The 15,254-nt window shown below is 40.8% G+C and overlaps 1 protein-coding gene across 1 annotated transcript; it reads left to right on the forward strand.

The window, feature by feature from the left end:
* Positions 1–736: 736 nt before the first annotated feature.
* PNN (pinin, desmosome associated protein) lies at positions 737–14,914 on the forward strand. The gene is made up of 9 exons (XM_060758876.2): positions 737–974; positions 3,280–3,351; positions 7,130–7,198; positions 8,369–8,441; positions 8,530–8,624; positions 10,125–10,200; positions 11,381–11,536; positions 11,626–11,764; positions 12,578–14,914. The coding sequence occupies exons 1-9, from the start codon at positions 862–864 to the stop codon at positions 13,867–13,869; spliced, it is 2,085 nt and encodes a 694-aa protein (XP_060614859.2). The 5' UTR covers positions 737–861; the 3' UTR covers positions 13,870–14,914.
* Positions 14,915–15,254: the final 340 nt, after the last annotated feature.

The following is a 15,254-nucleotide window of genomic DNA, read 5'->3' on the forward strand; positions in this document are numbered from 1 at the left end:
AATTGGGAGGCATATCTCAAATCGCGTAAATGATTCAGAATATATTTTGATTAAACCAATTATGTGTTGTGTTGTAGTTCTATGGAAAAGGTTTGGGAACCACTGACCCTGAGCACCTGGTATTTATTGGTGGTCTCCCATTCAGACACTAACTAGGGCTGACCCTGCTTAACCTCAATCTCCAAGATCAACCAAGATATGGTGCAATTAGGGTAATCAGTCAGTAAAAGAACAGAGATTACTGGGATTAAATATATTGTTTGATTTTATTGTGTCTTATGCTCTTAAATTCACTGGTTAGCCTCCACATTCCTTTCTCAGAAATGCCTTAGCCCCGCCCCTTGCACTCAAGAACGCCTCCTAACCCACAGAGGCGCGAAAATAGTAGGGCGGGGAATATAATACAGAGAGAGAACCTACCTCCAAGCACGGATTGGCCATATGGTTGTGCCGCTTGCCATTCGGTTGGCTGCTTATTGTGTCATTCAACTCTGGTACTTAGCGATTGGCAGAAGGAACCCAACAGGATTCTTTCTAAGTGGCTGAAAGCGACGTCACTCCACCAACGTGAACCGTTGAGTGGCAGAAACGGGAAACTTGATTGGTGCACCGAGCTGCCGCTCAATCTCAGAGGCGGGCGACTCGTGAGAGATTCCGAGTACCGATTGGACAAACGTGATGTCGTTTTAATGTGCTGGTTCCCGATTGGTGGATTCTTTGAGGGAGCCACGTTACACGTGTAGGCGGGGTAACTTCCCCCTCTGCTCCCCAGCTCTTCGCTTACCCGACCGCGCTTTCTGCTGGGCCCAGGCAGGGTAGGCCGCGCCTGTCCTGGTACTAGGAGTAGTAGTATCAGGCGAGATGGCGGTGGCCGTGCGGGCCCTGCAGGAGCAGCTCGAGAAGGCCAAGGAGAGCCTCAAGCACGTCGACGAGAACATCCGCAAGCTCACGGGGCGGGACCCCAACGATGCGAGGTGAGGGAACCAGCCCAAGGGTGCTTTTTCAGGGCCCTTCCACACAGCCAGAAACAGCAAGGCAGGAAATCCCGCATTATCTGAGTGTGGACTCGGATAACCCAGTTCAAAGCAGATATTGTGGGATTTTCTGCCTTGATATTCTGGGATATAGGGCTGTGTGGAAGGGCCCTCAGTAAGGAACTGCCATATAATCCAGATTAACCACTTTAAACCGGATTATGTGAATCTACACTGCGGTTCGGTTCAGCTGCATTCACAAACTATTATATGGCAGTGTAGATGATGATACTGGGAAATAGGGCTGTGTGGAAAGGCCCTCAGTGAGGAACTTCCATATAATCCAGATTAATCACTTTAAACCGGATTATGTGAATCTACACTGCGGTTTCTGTGTTCGGCTCAGCTGCATTCAGAAACTACTATATGGCAGTGTAGATAATAATAATAATAATAATAATAATAATAATCTTTATTTATACCCCGCCACTATCTCCCCAAGGGACTCAGGGCGGCTTACATGAGGCCAGGCCCGACAATACAATGCATCCGTATAAACCAATACAGCAATAAAATAAAACTACAATACAAAACCATAATAAATAACATATCAGCAATAAAACACAGCACTTAAAAACACAAAAATCCTACACTGAGGGCAGGGCCTATTCTAATAGATTTAAAATTTAAAACACTGGGCGTGGCAGCAATAAAATAAGTCTGAATAGAGGTTTTAGAGCAGGGTTCCTCAAACTAAGGCCCGGGGGCCGGATACGGCCCTCCAAGGTCATTTACCCGGCCCTTGCACAGGGTCAACCTAAGTCTGAAATGACTACAACAACAACAATCCTATCTCATCAGGCAAAAGCAGGCCCACACTTCCCATTAAAATACTAATAAGCTTATATTTGTTAAAATTGTTCTTCATTTTGATGATTGTATTGTTTTTAAGTGTTTTTTGCACTACAAATAGGATATGTCCTTCTCAGTGCCTTCTCAGTGGTGGCCCCTCATCTGGAATTCACTCCCCGGGGAAATTAGATCAGCGACATCCCTCCTTTAGAAAGAAATTAAAAACATGGACGTGGGACCAGGCGTTTGGGCACTCTGGCAGATAAATAAAGGACTGTGATGACGGATAGGAATAGACAATGTGGAACGAAGTATGGACTCTGAGTTGGTGAACGCTGTGCTTGAGATTGGCTATTGATTGTGATATATATAGTTGTTTTAATTGTTTAACTGCTTAACTGCTGTTTTTATACATTTATTGTATTATTGTGTAGGCATCGAATTGTGCCATTTTGTAAGCCGCCCTGAGTCTCCCTCGGGGGTTGAGAAGGGCGGGGTAGAAGTATACGAAATAAATAAATATGTGCGGTGTGCATAGGAATTCATTCGTTTTTTTTCAAATTATAATCCGGCCCTCCAACAGTTTGAAAGACTGTGACCTGGCCCTCTGTTTAAAAAGTTTGAGGGCCCCTGTTTTAGAGGGTGAGGTAGGATTGATTGCCCAACAGGTAGAATAAAGTGCTTCAGAGGACCTTTTGCAGGGAATTGGTCAGATCAGGGAATTATTGCTCTTTCATTCAGGGAAGGCACATTGGAACAACCAAGTTTTCAAGCTCCTCCTAAAGACTGCCAATATGGGGGCTTGCCTAATATCCTTAGGGAGCGAATTTCAGTGTCGAGGGGTCACCACTGAAAAGGCCCTCTCCCTCGTCCCCACCAGTCGCACCTGCGAAGGGGGCAGGAGCGAGAGAAGGGCCTCTCTGGACAATCAAAGAGATTGCATGAGTTTGTGAATGGAAATGCAGGTAGGCAGGTCCCAAACTGTCCAGGGCTTTGTAGATAAGGACCTGCACTTTGAATTGAGACCGGAAAATGAACGGCAGCCAGTGGAGCTCTTTAAATAGGAGGGTTGACCACTCCCTGTAATTTGCTCCAGTTACCAATCTGGCTGCTGCCCGTTGGACCAAATGAAATTTCCAGGCCGTCTTCAAGGGCAGCCCCACGTAGAGCGCATTGCAATAATCCAATCAGGAGGTGAGTTAAGGCCAGATCTGACTTCACGAGGTACGGTCGCAGCTGGCGCACAAGCTTCAATTGTGCAAAGGGGCCCGATTCTTCTTTATAACAAGGAAGCAGGGTACTACTTACTACTAATGTAACAATTGTATATATACGATAATAATTATATTGTGTGTGTTGGTTTATATATAATGTAATACCAATTATATGTGTGTCTTTACCTATTTGTATATCATAGTAATTTTATGTGTGTATGTTTGTGTTCCTTTTTCAGGCCTGCTCAGGGTAGGCTCTTGACCATCACAGGCCCAGGTGGAGGTAGAGGGCGTGGAAGTATACTGCTGAGGTAAGAGTCTATGGAAGTATTGTCCTCCGGTGCATCTGCGCCAGGCATGGGCAAACTTGGGCCCTCCAGGTGTTTTGGTCTTCAACTCACACAATTCCTAACAGCCTCAGGCCCCTTCCTTTCTTTCCTTTCTGCTCAAGCAGCTGAGGGAAAAAGGAAAGGGTCTGAGGCTGTTAGGAACTGTGGGAGTTGAAGTCCAAAACACCTGGAGGGCCCAAGTTTGCCAAGGCCTGATTTACACTTGATTCTATGGCGTAGATGCTTCCTAATTTAAGTGAACCTTAACGCAGACTTTGCTTGGAAATAAGTATTTGGAGAGGGTTTGCCTTCCTCTGAGGCTGAGTGTGTGACTTGCCCGATGCCATACAGTCTCCCAGAGCTCTAGGGTGCATCTGCAGTGTAGAATTAATGCATTTTGATGCCACTTAATGGCACAGTGTTATGGGATTGTGGAAGTTGTAGTTGCACAAGCAACTTTTAGGTGCCGTTTGCAACTGTTTCCACAATGTGAGTAGTGCATTGCTGCACAGGACTGACAAATTTATTTATTTACTTCATTTATATATAAATACAAATTGGGGGGGGGGGAGTGGACTAAAAGCAGTTTCCAACATATTTATGGCAAAATGTAATGCCTCACATACATATGTAACCTAAGATAAAATAATAACATATCACTATCAATTAAATTATAAAAACGTAACAATATTTGGACATTAATATGTGGAGTAAAAACATATTAATATAAGCATTAAAATCACATAATCCAAAAAATGTAGTCCATTTGAACACCTTACATAAAATTGTAAATTAAGATGGAGTTTGTAACCATATTATTATGACATTTATTTTTTTACTGTTGAATTAATGCACTTTGACCTCACTTTAACTGCAGTGGCTCAATGATTTGGACTCCTGGGAGTTGGCATTCTGTGGGACACCAGTACTGTTTGGCAGAGAAGGCTAAAGATTTTGTAAAATGACACTTCCCAGGATTCCATAGCCTTGAGCCATGGCAGTTAAAGTGGGGTCAAACTGCGTTAACTCTACAGTGTAGATGCTCCCCCAGTCTAATGCTCAAAACTGTCTGGATTCTGTTTTGACTGTTATGCTACATGAGGAAAGAGACAAAAATATAAGAGCTTTTACACATATTAACATTCCTGTTCAATGTATTCAGTTAACATATCAGATAGGGGAAGAGAAGATCTGCTTATAGGCTCAAGCACCTTATCCTCCGGCAGCCATGAAAATAACTTCTTACCTTCCTTGACTATTCTTGTACTGGTGTTATTACCCTGTAATTATACATTATCTTGACTTTTCTGTGGCTTTTAGCTTTAGAAAATTTTACTTGTGTCAAGTTATCAGAGATCTCTAACTGTCTCAACATTAGATTTAGTGCAGTTTCACAACACTTTAAGTGCTATGAATCCTGAGAATAAGAATTTTACAAAGTCTTTGGCCTTCCCTGCCAAAGACTACTGGTGCCTTACAGCTCCCAGTAATTCCATAGCATTGAGCCATTGCAGTTAAAGGGTCAAACTGCATTAAGTTTATAATCTGGATCAGACATAGGCACATCTCGGCCCTTCAGGTATTTTGGACTTCAGCTCCTACAATCCCTAACAGCTGGTATTTGCCCGTGTGGCGTATAGATGAACCCCAGATTTCAGCCAGGGTCCTTCCAGATGGGTCCTGTATTCCAGAATCTGATCCCAGTTTTTTGCAGATTATATGAGTCCCCGCTGCCAGAAAACCTGGGATCAGATCCTGGGATATAGGGTCTGTCTGGAAGGGCCCCCACAGAAGTCCATTTGGTCAAGTCACAATAAGTCAGCCTTAGCAAAAGGCAGTGGCAAATCTATGAAGAAATTTTGCCATAGAAAACCTATGATACACCTGCAGTTGTCTGACTTGAAGGCACATATCAGCAAATCAGAGTGGTGTAGTTACCTCAGGCATTATATCTTAGGTGTCACATAAAAGCAGTACATTGCTACTTTGTTGTTTTATTTTCATTATCACGGTTTGCTGGAGAAGTATTATTGTGTAGCATTGAATTTTTGCTGTTAGCTGTTCTGAGTCCCTCCACGGAGGTAGAGAAGAACAGGATATAAAAGTTCTAAATAAATAAATAAATATCTGCAGAACTTTCTGTTTCATGTGCTATTTAAAATCAGTGTGGAGATATGATTTGGTGCTGCACCTAAGGCAGCAAACTATCTTGGGCCAACCCTAATAGAAATGGTCACACATTAACTTGCCATCTCTGGATTGCTATTGCTGCAGGACAGGCAAGGAAACTGCAATATCAAAGCTGTCCTGTGGACTGAAGTGTCAATTCATACCAGTATGACATCACAAAAAGAGTAGATTTCTGCTAGGATGAAATATGTTGATTTTTTAAATTTTGTTTGCAAAGCAGGAGCTAAAACACTGGCAACGGTCAGGCAGCTTTTCTGGATCTTAGGGTTTAATACTGGGAGTTTAAATTCCTGTTCTTACTCACTTTTTAAAGAATATTTTAAAAGTTGCCTGAACTAATGTCTTTTTTCTATCATAAACAGTCTTCTGAATTTTTAGACTATTGTTAATAGTTTTTATATAGGGCTAAATGGTTTTTTTTCCCAAAAACTATATAGTGCTCAAAATGTTTTAAAATGTTTATCTGGGAGTGTGAATATTAGTTGTACTTAAAATGGCAACCAGAAGGGCCCTTTTGCATCCCTTTAGAACAGGCATGGGCAAACTTAGGCTCTCCAGGCATTGTGGACTTCAACTCCCAAAATTCCAAACAGTCTATCGGCATCCAAAACATCTGGAGGGCCAAAGTGTGCCCATGCCTGCTTTAGAAACACTGGAAATCGCTCTTCAAGCTCCAAAGCTTGCCCTTTTCTGGGAGAAAATTTGGAAGAGCCACACAGCATTCTCAAAGGCCCTGTGCATAATGCAGGCTGAAAGATTTCCACCTCTGCCTTGTACATTGTATTTGAGTTTGTTTGTTTGTTTGTTTCATGTCAAAAGCATTGCATAAAGAAGTATAAAACTGACAAAATAGAAGGAGCACATATACACATATTTGTGTATACAGTATACGATACATAAAATGTTGTGACGCTTGCCTTTAGTTGCTGGAACATAAATTTAGGTTTAATGGCCAATTTCTGGCACTAGAAATAGAGTTAAGTGAACATTATCTGTAATGCAAACTTTTGACAGATGCACATATGGTTTTTAGCACCTTCTGTCCATCCAAGATAGCTATATATGTAAACAGGATTTAGTCATCAAGCAACATTGCATCATGGAAGTTAACGAAGCTTAGAAAAGTGCTTCATTTCCTTGCACATTAGTGTTTAGAAACTAGTCTGCATTACTTGTTACCCTGTTTCTTACTCTTCCATTATTTACCTTTTAATGGGGAGAAAATCAAGTTAGGAGATATAAGAAAATTGCATAAGATTAGGAAAACGTCCCATTAAATTGGTCTTCAAAATGATTTGGGGGGGGGGCATTTTATAACGTCATTTTTTTACACCCTTGCCACCTTTCAAAGTAATTACTTATGGGCCATGGTTTTGCTTGCAACTCTACCTTCAGGCTTAGGTACTAGAAATTCATTTCTATCCTTTTAATTTAGGCATCAGGGGAATACATTTTACCCAAATGAATAAGAAATTGTGTGCCTATTATAAAGTTTATTACAAGCGAACAGCTTGCCGTAGTTTTTCCTTAACATTGGTTTGGTGTACTGATACAAATCGTCTTGTTTCAGGCGTGGATTCTCGGATAGTGGAGGAGGACCCCCAGCCAAACAGAGGGATCTGGAAGGGGCGACTAATAGGTGGGTAGAGAATCAAATGGTGTTCTCTTTTGAAGCAAGAGAACCATTTAATGTATTTCTTACGCAGGTACCTCAATCCGGTTGCTTGTCCCTAATACAGTTGACCTGTTAAATCAGTTGGCTGTTAACAAGTGTTGCTTTATCATTCAGCAGTTCATTTAGTGCACCTAGGATTAGAAGAGTTAGAGTTATGTATTTATTTCTGTATTTTATATAACGTTTTTCTGCTAATGCACTAAAAATGTTGTGTAGTTTAAAATAATGGTTTACAATCTGAAGTACCATATAAAAAGAGTCTGGGAGAGAACAAGAAAGCAATTATATGTCCACTCATCCATACAGTTCCTTAATTTTTACTCTGGAATCTCTGTAAACTAGTACTTAAACTGCCATAACTTGATCCTGCCGTTTTTAAGAGTTTCTGTAGATAAGTACACTTGTATTTTTATATGAAGTATCCCTTGACAGACTACCTTAATAGCAGGGTACAGAGAATGGACAACTCGCTTGCTACACTACCTATTAGCTTCCGGGCTCGATTCAAAGTGCTGGTGTTAACCTATAAAGCCCTAAATGGTTCTGGCCCAGTTTACCTATCTGAACATATCTCCCTCTATGAACCATCTAGGTCCTTAAGTTCATCTGGGGATGCCCTGCTCTCGGTCCCACTGCCATTGCAGTCGTGTTTGGTGGGGATTGGAGACAGGGCCTTCTCCGTGGTGGCCCCTCAGCTGCGGAACTCCCTCCATAATGAGGTTAAATCTGCCCCCTCCCTTCAGACCTTCCAGAAGAAATTTAAATCCTGGCTATGGGATCAAGTGTCCACAGAATAGTTGTTTTACTGGGAAGACAAGATTTTATTGGACTGTTTTGGACGACAATTTTAATATGGCGATTTTAATCTGGCTAACTAGTTCTAATGTATGTATATTTTAACTATTTTAATGTATATGGATTTATTTATTATGAGTTTTATATCATGCTTGGCATTGATTTATTGCCTGTTTGGAAGACATTCTGAGTCCCTCCTCGGAGGTCAAGAAGGGCATGGTATAAATGCCTGAAATAAATGAAATTAATTAATTAACGAATACTGGTAGTTTCATTTTTGAAGCTACACTTTAACTCCAGTTTAAAATGTTGGTTTTTCACAATTTGTCATGAATATAGATTGGCTGGGGAGCGTCGGACAAGGAGAGAATCACGCCAAGAAAGCGACGCAGAGGATGATGATGTTAAAAAGGTAAAGTATATCTGGGAATTTGTTGATGGTAGGGTGGAGAGAAATGTGGAAACAGTTCCATTAACTGGAATGTGACTTGTCCTTACAGCCAGCGTTGCAGTCTTCTGTCGTTGCTACCTCCAAAGAGCGAACACGCCGAGACCTTATTCAAGATCAAAATATGGATGAAAAGGGGAAACAAAGGTATCTTGTGTTGTTCTTTAGTATGACATTAAGATTTTTAAACTCCGTATTTTACTGGTATTGTGTCCTCAACCAATTAAATGGGACTTGTAATGGTCTATTTGTTCAAAGTCATCCATGATCCAATAAAAAATGAGATTTTACTGGCCTTTTGTACAAGGCTGCTACTTATCTAGTCACAGAAGAGATTAGTTGGTCAGCATCATTTTGGCTATTTGCCATCAGGACATTGCATCACATATTTCTCAGCATAACTAAGGATTATTGTGGCTATTAGGAATGCTTTTTCGGTTTTCTCTTTTCAGTCAGCAAAATTCTCCCATATTTTGTATTCTATTTTGAATTAAGTGACTGAATGTCCAGATTATAAACCTGTGTATCTAATACTTTGCTGACTGTCACACAGATACTTTTTTTTTTGCTCTGTGAAGACACAATTCCATTTGTTCCTCCATATATAGTCTTAAGGACCTTACATTTTGAAACATGCATTTAATAGAGCATCTAATCCAGGGGTCCTCAAACTAAGGCCTGGGGGCTGGATGTGGCCCTCCAAGGTCATTTACCCGGCCCTCGCTCAAGGTCAACCTAAGTCTGAAACGACTTGAAAGCACACAACAACAACAATCCTATCTCATCAGCCAAAAGTAGGCCCACACTTCTCATTGAAATGCTAGTAAGTTTATATTTGTTAAAATTGTTCTTTGTTTTAATTATTGTAGTTTTTCAGTGTCTTGTGCACTACAAATAGGATATGTGCAGTGTGCATAGGAATTCATTCATGTTTTTTTTGAAATTACAATCCAGCCCTCCAACAGTTTTGAGGGGCAGTGACCTGGCGCTCTGTTTAAAAAGTTTGAGGACGCCTGATGTAATCTATAGCAATAGCTATCAGTTTTAGAAAATGGGCAGGGGCTTGTGTAGTTCTGTTTCCCAACACATGACTTCAACATAAAGCTGTGCAAATACGAAATCTCAAAACACTTCACTAAGAATTTTTAATTGTTCGCGGGGTAAGATACTTGGTATACTGTTTTATCTAAATTCAAGCAAATTCAGGCTGAATACAGAGAATATAGAAAGTTAGCTGTAAATATGAGGCTGAGTTGTTCTTAAATAATCAAGACAACTGAAATTTAATCAAGCTATTGTTCAATGGCTTGGACTCAGAATGGTTATTCCAATTGGAATTCCACTTGGAAAGACCTGGTCAATGTGTAGAAAGCTCATGATTTTGTGCAGAATAACAGGTTGCTTTTGTGAAGAATATTTTTTTAGAATTTAATATTCTTCCATAGGGGTGGCTTTCCATTGTCTTTATCTCCAGCTGTTCTCATATTGGTGTAGAAATTGCACCATTTCCAATTTCTAAATAACTTGCTAATATTCATCATTAGTGACCTTTGAAGAGTTGGACAATATACAGTATTTATTATTTCCATCTAATTCAACATTATTTAAAATAGGTGATTTAATCATACCTTTCTGCCTTTCTCTCAGGAATCGGCGTATATTTGGCCTGTTGATGGGTACTCTTCAGAAATTCAAACAAGAATCGACAGTTGCTACTGAGCGGGTATGAACTTAACTTCTAGCAAACCGTGGAGTGAGAATATGTAATGTTTGTGTGCAGTAAGAAACGTCTATGCTATTTTATAGATAGGATCTTACCCCTATTGGTTAGTAGCTTTCTGATATTGTGTATAAATGTTTGAAAGTGAAAATGTTCAAGTTATGTTTAAGTGGAGAGGCAATTTGCATTTAGAGTTGTTACAGTGGTACTGTGTCAACAGTGTCCCTCAAAACCCACTGCAGAAACCAAGCAACAGCACCACTTAGGGATTTCCAAGATGGTAGGGAATGGGGCAATAAGTGAGGCATCTACTCCTGTCAAAGTAGCAAGGTATTTTGCGACAAATAGTTGTGACAGGACTCCATTGTGATTTCTGGCTTCATGTTAGAAAGTTTCTTGATGCTGGAACAGGGAGAAATGCTTCTTTACTCATGATACTGTTCTGTAGACCCTTTAAAATCCCTATGTTGATATCACTGCCTGGCTTCTAAGGTGGGTTTCTGTGGGTAACATTGTAATATGGACCTGTAGTAATGGAGCTCCATCAGTCTAGTTGCATCACTTGATATAGAGTCTACGCTTCCTTCTATTTGAACTGTAAATGTAACTTTGACAGTCACATATTTGTAAACGCCTGAGTGGATATGATACCCAGTTCGACTAAAATTAACAACAGATAAGTTTTTAAGTGGTTACATATTTTGTCTATTATAGTTCGTCAAAATATATTGCATGTGGAATAGTTATTCTTTCACTTAGCTCTGGAATACCTCTGTTTCACTTTAAAAATTGATTAGCTTTGTATATTGTGATTAAGGGGGCCCCAGGTGATGCTGCAGGTTAAACCACTGAGCTGCCAAACCTGCTGATGGAAAGGTTGGCGGTTGGAATCTGGGTAGCGGGGTAAGCTCATGCTGCTAGGCCCAGCTTCTGCCTACCTAGCAGTTCGAAAATATGCAAATATGAGTAGATCAATAGGTGGGAAGGTAACAGTGCTCCATGTAGTCATGTTTGCCACATGACATTGGAGGTGTCTACAGACAACGCTGGTTCTTCAGCTTCAAAATGGAGATGAGCGCCACCCCACAGAGTCAGATATTGAACTTAATGTCAGGGGAAACCTTTAACTATATTGTGATTATACTACTGTTAAGAAAATTTGAAATTGTTTTGTTCACTTCAGCAAAAAAGACGGCAAGAAATTGAGCAAAAACTTGAAGTGCAGGCGGAGGAAGAAAAAAAACAAGTTGAAAATGAGAGGCGAGAACTCTTTGAGGAGAGACGTGCTAAACAAACAGAGCTGCGACTATTGGAACAGAAAGTTGAACTTGCTCAGTTGGTGAGTGAATTCTGCAGCTGCTGTGGGATGTGTGTTTGTGTTGTAAGAGGGACTGGGGAAAAATCCAAATACTTTTTTTCTCTTCCCAGCAAGAAGAATGGAATGAACACAATGCCAAAATAATTAAGTATATAAGAACAAAGACGAAGCCTCACCTGTTTTACATACCTGGCAGAATGTGTCCTGCAAACCAGAAAATGTTTGATGATTCTCAAAAAAAACTAAATGGTATGTTGCACATGTTTTTTTAATTGTGTCTTTTGGTAGTAAAAAATACTAGTAGAACATGAAGGGCATAATCAGCTGGATTCGACATATGGCTCTTGTGCATTGAACAGCCCAGAATTCTTTCCATCTTCCTTTGAACGACATTGTTACTTTCTGGGTTTTTTTTTTTAAGTATTTGCTGACCTAAAGCAAACCAACTCACATTATTCAAGTAACAAATAGATGGCGAATGGTGTTTCTTTTTGTTTTGCTTTGTTTTTTACATTTGGGAGACAAGTTATTTCATGTGATTGAAGGGGAGGTTCAACCCTCCAGGGTCACAGGGATGGCAAAAATGGCTGCTGGAGGTTACCCACAACTCAATTTAGGTTAAAGCTCTTCTTATCAATAACAAAGATGCATTTGCAGGCATAGTGTGTGCAGATGGTTCTTGCAATAAATAAGCATAACAAAATATACCTATGCACTTATCATATGTAATGTTGACTTATGTTTTCATTAATGATATTTTATTGGATTGTTTTGTTTTATTGTGAATTATTTTGATAAGTTTGTACTCACCTGAGGCATTGAATGCTTGCCTTTTTGTATGTGTAAACTGTCCTGAGTCCCTTCGGAGAGAGAGGGTGGTCTAGAAATACATTATTACTATTATTATTATTATTATTATTATTATGAATTTTAAAAGTACATGCACTTTCCGTAAGAGGTATGATTTCCTTGAAACCTTCCCTATATGAAGTGTTTCCAGTGACTGGTGTGGAGGTAAATTGGATCTCAGCTAATTTTCTCGTGTGTTCTCTCATTCTTCAGCACTGTTCGAAAGTAGGCGCATTGAATTTGCTGAGCAAATTAACAAAATGGAAGCCAGACCCAGGCGGCAGTCTATGAAGGAAAAAGAACACCAGGAGGCACCGAAGGAAGAAAAGAAGGAAGACCAGAAGAAGAAGGAGCAGGAAGATGGTAAGGTGGTTCAGCAGGTGGAAGAGATGGAGACAGGTAACCAGAGCAATGACATAGAAATGGAGGAGGCCGGGGAGGAAAAGGAGGCAGGGGCTAGTCCTAGTGATGAGGAGGTAGAACAGGAAGAGGAGGAGCAAAAAGAGGAAATGGAGGTAAAGGTAGATGAGGGGGTGGAGCTTAAAGAGAATGACAGGCAGCAAGATCATCAGGAAGAGGATGTTGTGTTAGTAAAAGAAGATGGGGAAAGCATTCTGCCATTAGATGGAGATCAGGATGCAATGGAAACAAGCGAGGCAGATCATGCAGAGCCACTAGAAAATGAGAATAGCAAAGAAGTGGTGCCGGAAATGGAATGTAATGCTCAGCCAGAACAGGAGGAGCCTATTGCTGTCCTAGAGAAAGAGGAAGCCAGCAAGCCAGAGGTGGAAGCGGAAGTAGAGGAGGCAGAAGCAAAGGAGCCTGAATCCACTCCAGCATTGGAGGCTGAGGCTCAGCCTCTCTCAGAGTCTGTGCTTCAGCCACAGCCTCTTCCAGTGTTGGAATCTACCCAGGACCGGGACCGAGAGCCTCAGGTAGACCAAGAAGAGCCTCTTGTAGTGCCTGAAAAGGTGCCTGAAATTCAGGCAGACCAAACCCAGGCTATAACAGTAGAAATCAAGAACAAAGTTAGGAGTGGGAGCAGGGGTAGAGCAAGGAACAAAACCAGCAAGAGCCGAAGCCGGAGTACTAGCAGTAGTACTAGCAGTACTAGCTCTACAAGTAGTAGTAGCGGCAGCAGTTCGAGCAGTGGCAGCAGCAGTAGCCGGAGCAGCTCCAGCAGCAGCAGCAGCTCTAGTGGGACTAGCAGCCAGGAAAGCAGCAGTAGCTCGAGTAGCAGTGAGAGCAGGAGTCGGAGCAGAGGGCGGGGGCACAACAGGGACAGAAAGCGCAGGAGGAGCGTGGAGCGGAAGCGGAGGGATAATTCGGGCGTAGACAGGAGTCACAAGTCTTCCAAAGGTAGCAGCAGAGATGCAAAAGGATCGAAGGATAAAAGTTCAAGGTCGGACAGAAAGAGGTCCATGTCAGAAAGTAGTCGGTCAGGCAAAAGAACTTCCAGGAGCGAAAGAGACCGTAAATCAGACAGGAAAGACAAAAGGCGTTGACAGAAGAGCCCAGTCTTTGCAGCAGAAGATTACATAAGTGAAAGGATTCCAGATGAGGAAGAAAAGGCTGCCTTAATTGCATGCTGTATAAATTTTTTTGAAGAAATGCAGACTCTTCACCGGGCAACTCTTGTCCTTTTTACATGATTTTGTAAAAGGTTACTTCTCAAATTATGTGAAGATGCAGATGTGTACAAATAAAAGGATTGACAGCCCCGTCATCTTTTCAAATATCCTCTACTTAAAAGAGTTTCTGTATATTTTAATAGGTACACATTACATTTATGTGATTCAAGTCTGTATCATAACTCCTTTTTGGGTAGAAATAAATGTGCATTTTGCAGAAGTGGAGAGCGCCCGTTGCCATGTCATCTTGCATAGAAACGCCCTTATCTTTACTGACATGTTTCATGACAGATTGTTAATCTGCCTATTAACTCTTCCTTTCCAATTGCTAAAAAGAAAATTGTCACCTCCCATGAAGTTGCACATATCCATGCATAAGATTTCCTTTGCTTTCAGATTACACTGTTTCTAGGTTTCAATAATATTCTTTTATGAACCAACTGCTCATAGATGGGAGCAAAATCGGCACATTGGCCGCTTCTAATTACTTGAACATCAACACCTGTTTACAGAGCCCTGTAGTTACTGGTACAAACGTTCCCTTTCTCCCTAGAGATAGGGTGATGTTTAGAATATTTTTTTTCGGCTTGCATTTCCATTAATTTCTGTGCTGTGCTATATAGTGGAGGAAGGCATAGGTAAAATGCACCATCAATGGTCACAAACTAAACTTTCGCTTTCCAGTAACAGTGGATTCACAGTTCAATTAATCTTGGAAAAACATGTATGTTGTGTTGAAGAAAACCTGTTGAATGGGAATATTGAGCTCAGACTTGAATTTCTGTAACCGCCAAGGCAAGTAGATAGCAATTTAGCTAGTGTCAAAAGGTGACTTGCTGTTTTTAAACTTTTTATGAAACAACAGTGTATACATTGGCCTGTTCTGTGAAAGTCCAAATAAAGGTAGCTTTATACACTACATTATCTGTTTCTTGTGTGTTAATATAATGTGTTTTCTGTCTGTTGATCATAACATTCTTGGAACAGTAGGATGCCAGCCATAAATGAGCATTAAAGCAAATATTTTTGTTTTAATTACCTACCTGTAGGTGTAAAATTAAATCCTTCCCCAAGAACCTTAATTTGTTTTAAAATAATGGCTGCATGTTGAAGAAGGTATTTATTTACCACACTTACCCATATATATCCGAGTATAAGCTGACCCAAATATAAGAGAAGGCACCTAATTTACCACAAAAAAACTGGGAAAACATTGGCTTGAGTATAAGCCAAGGGTGGGAAATACAGCGGCTACTGGT

Source organism: Anolis sagrei, chromosome 1, assembly GCF_037176765.1.
Source record: "Anolis sagrei isolate rAnoSag1 chromosome 1, rAnoSag1.mat, whole genome shotgun sequence".
Taxonomy (NCBI): Eukaryota; Metazoa; Chordata; class Lepidosauria; order Squamata; family Dactyloidae; genus Anolis; species Anolis sagrei.

Coding starts and splice junctions, on each gene's coding strand:
- PNN (XM_060758876.2), top strand. CDS start 862: ATGGCGGTGGCCGTGCGGGCCCTGCAGGAGCAGCTCGAGAAGGCCAAG. Junction 975..3,279: donor CGGGACCCCAACGATGCGAG/GTGAGGGAACCA, acceptor TTCCTTTTTCAG/GCCTGCTCAGGGTAGGCTCT. Junction 7,199..8,368: donor CTGGAAGGGGCGACTAATAG/GTGGGTAGAGAA, acceptor TCATGAATATAG/ATTGGCTGGGGAGCGTCGGA.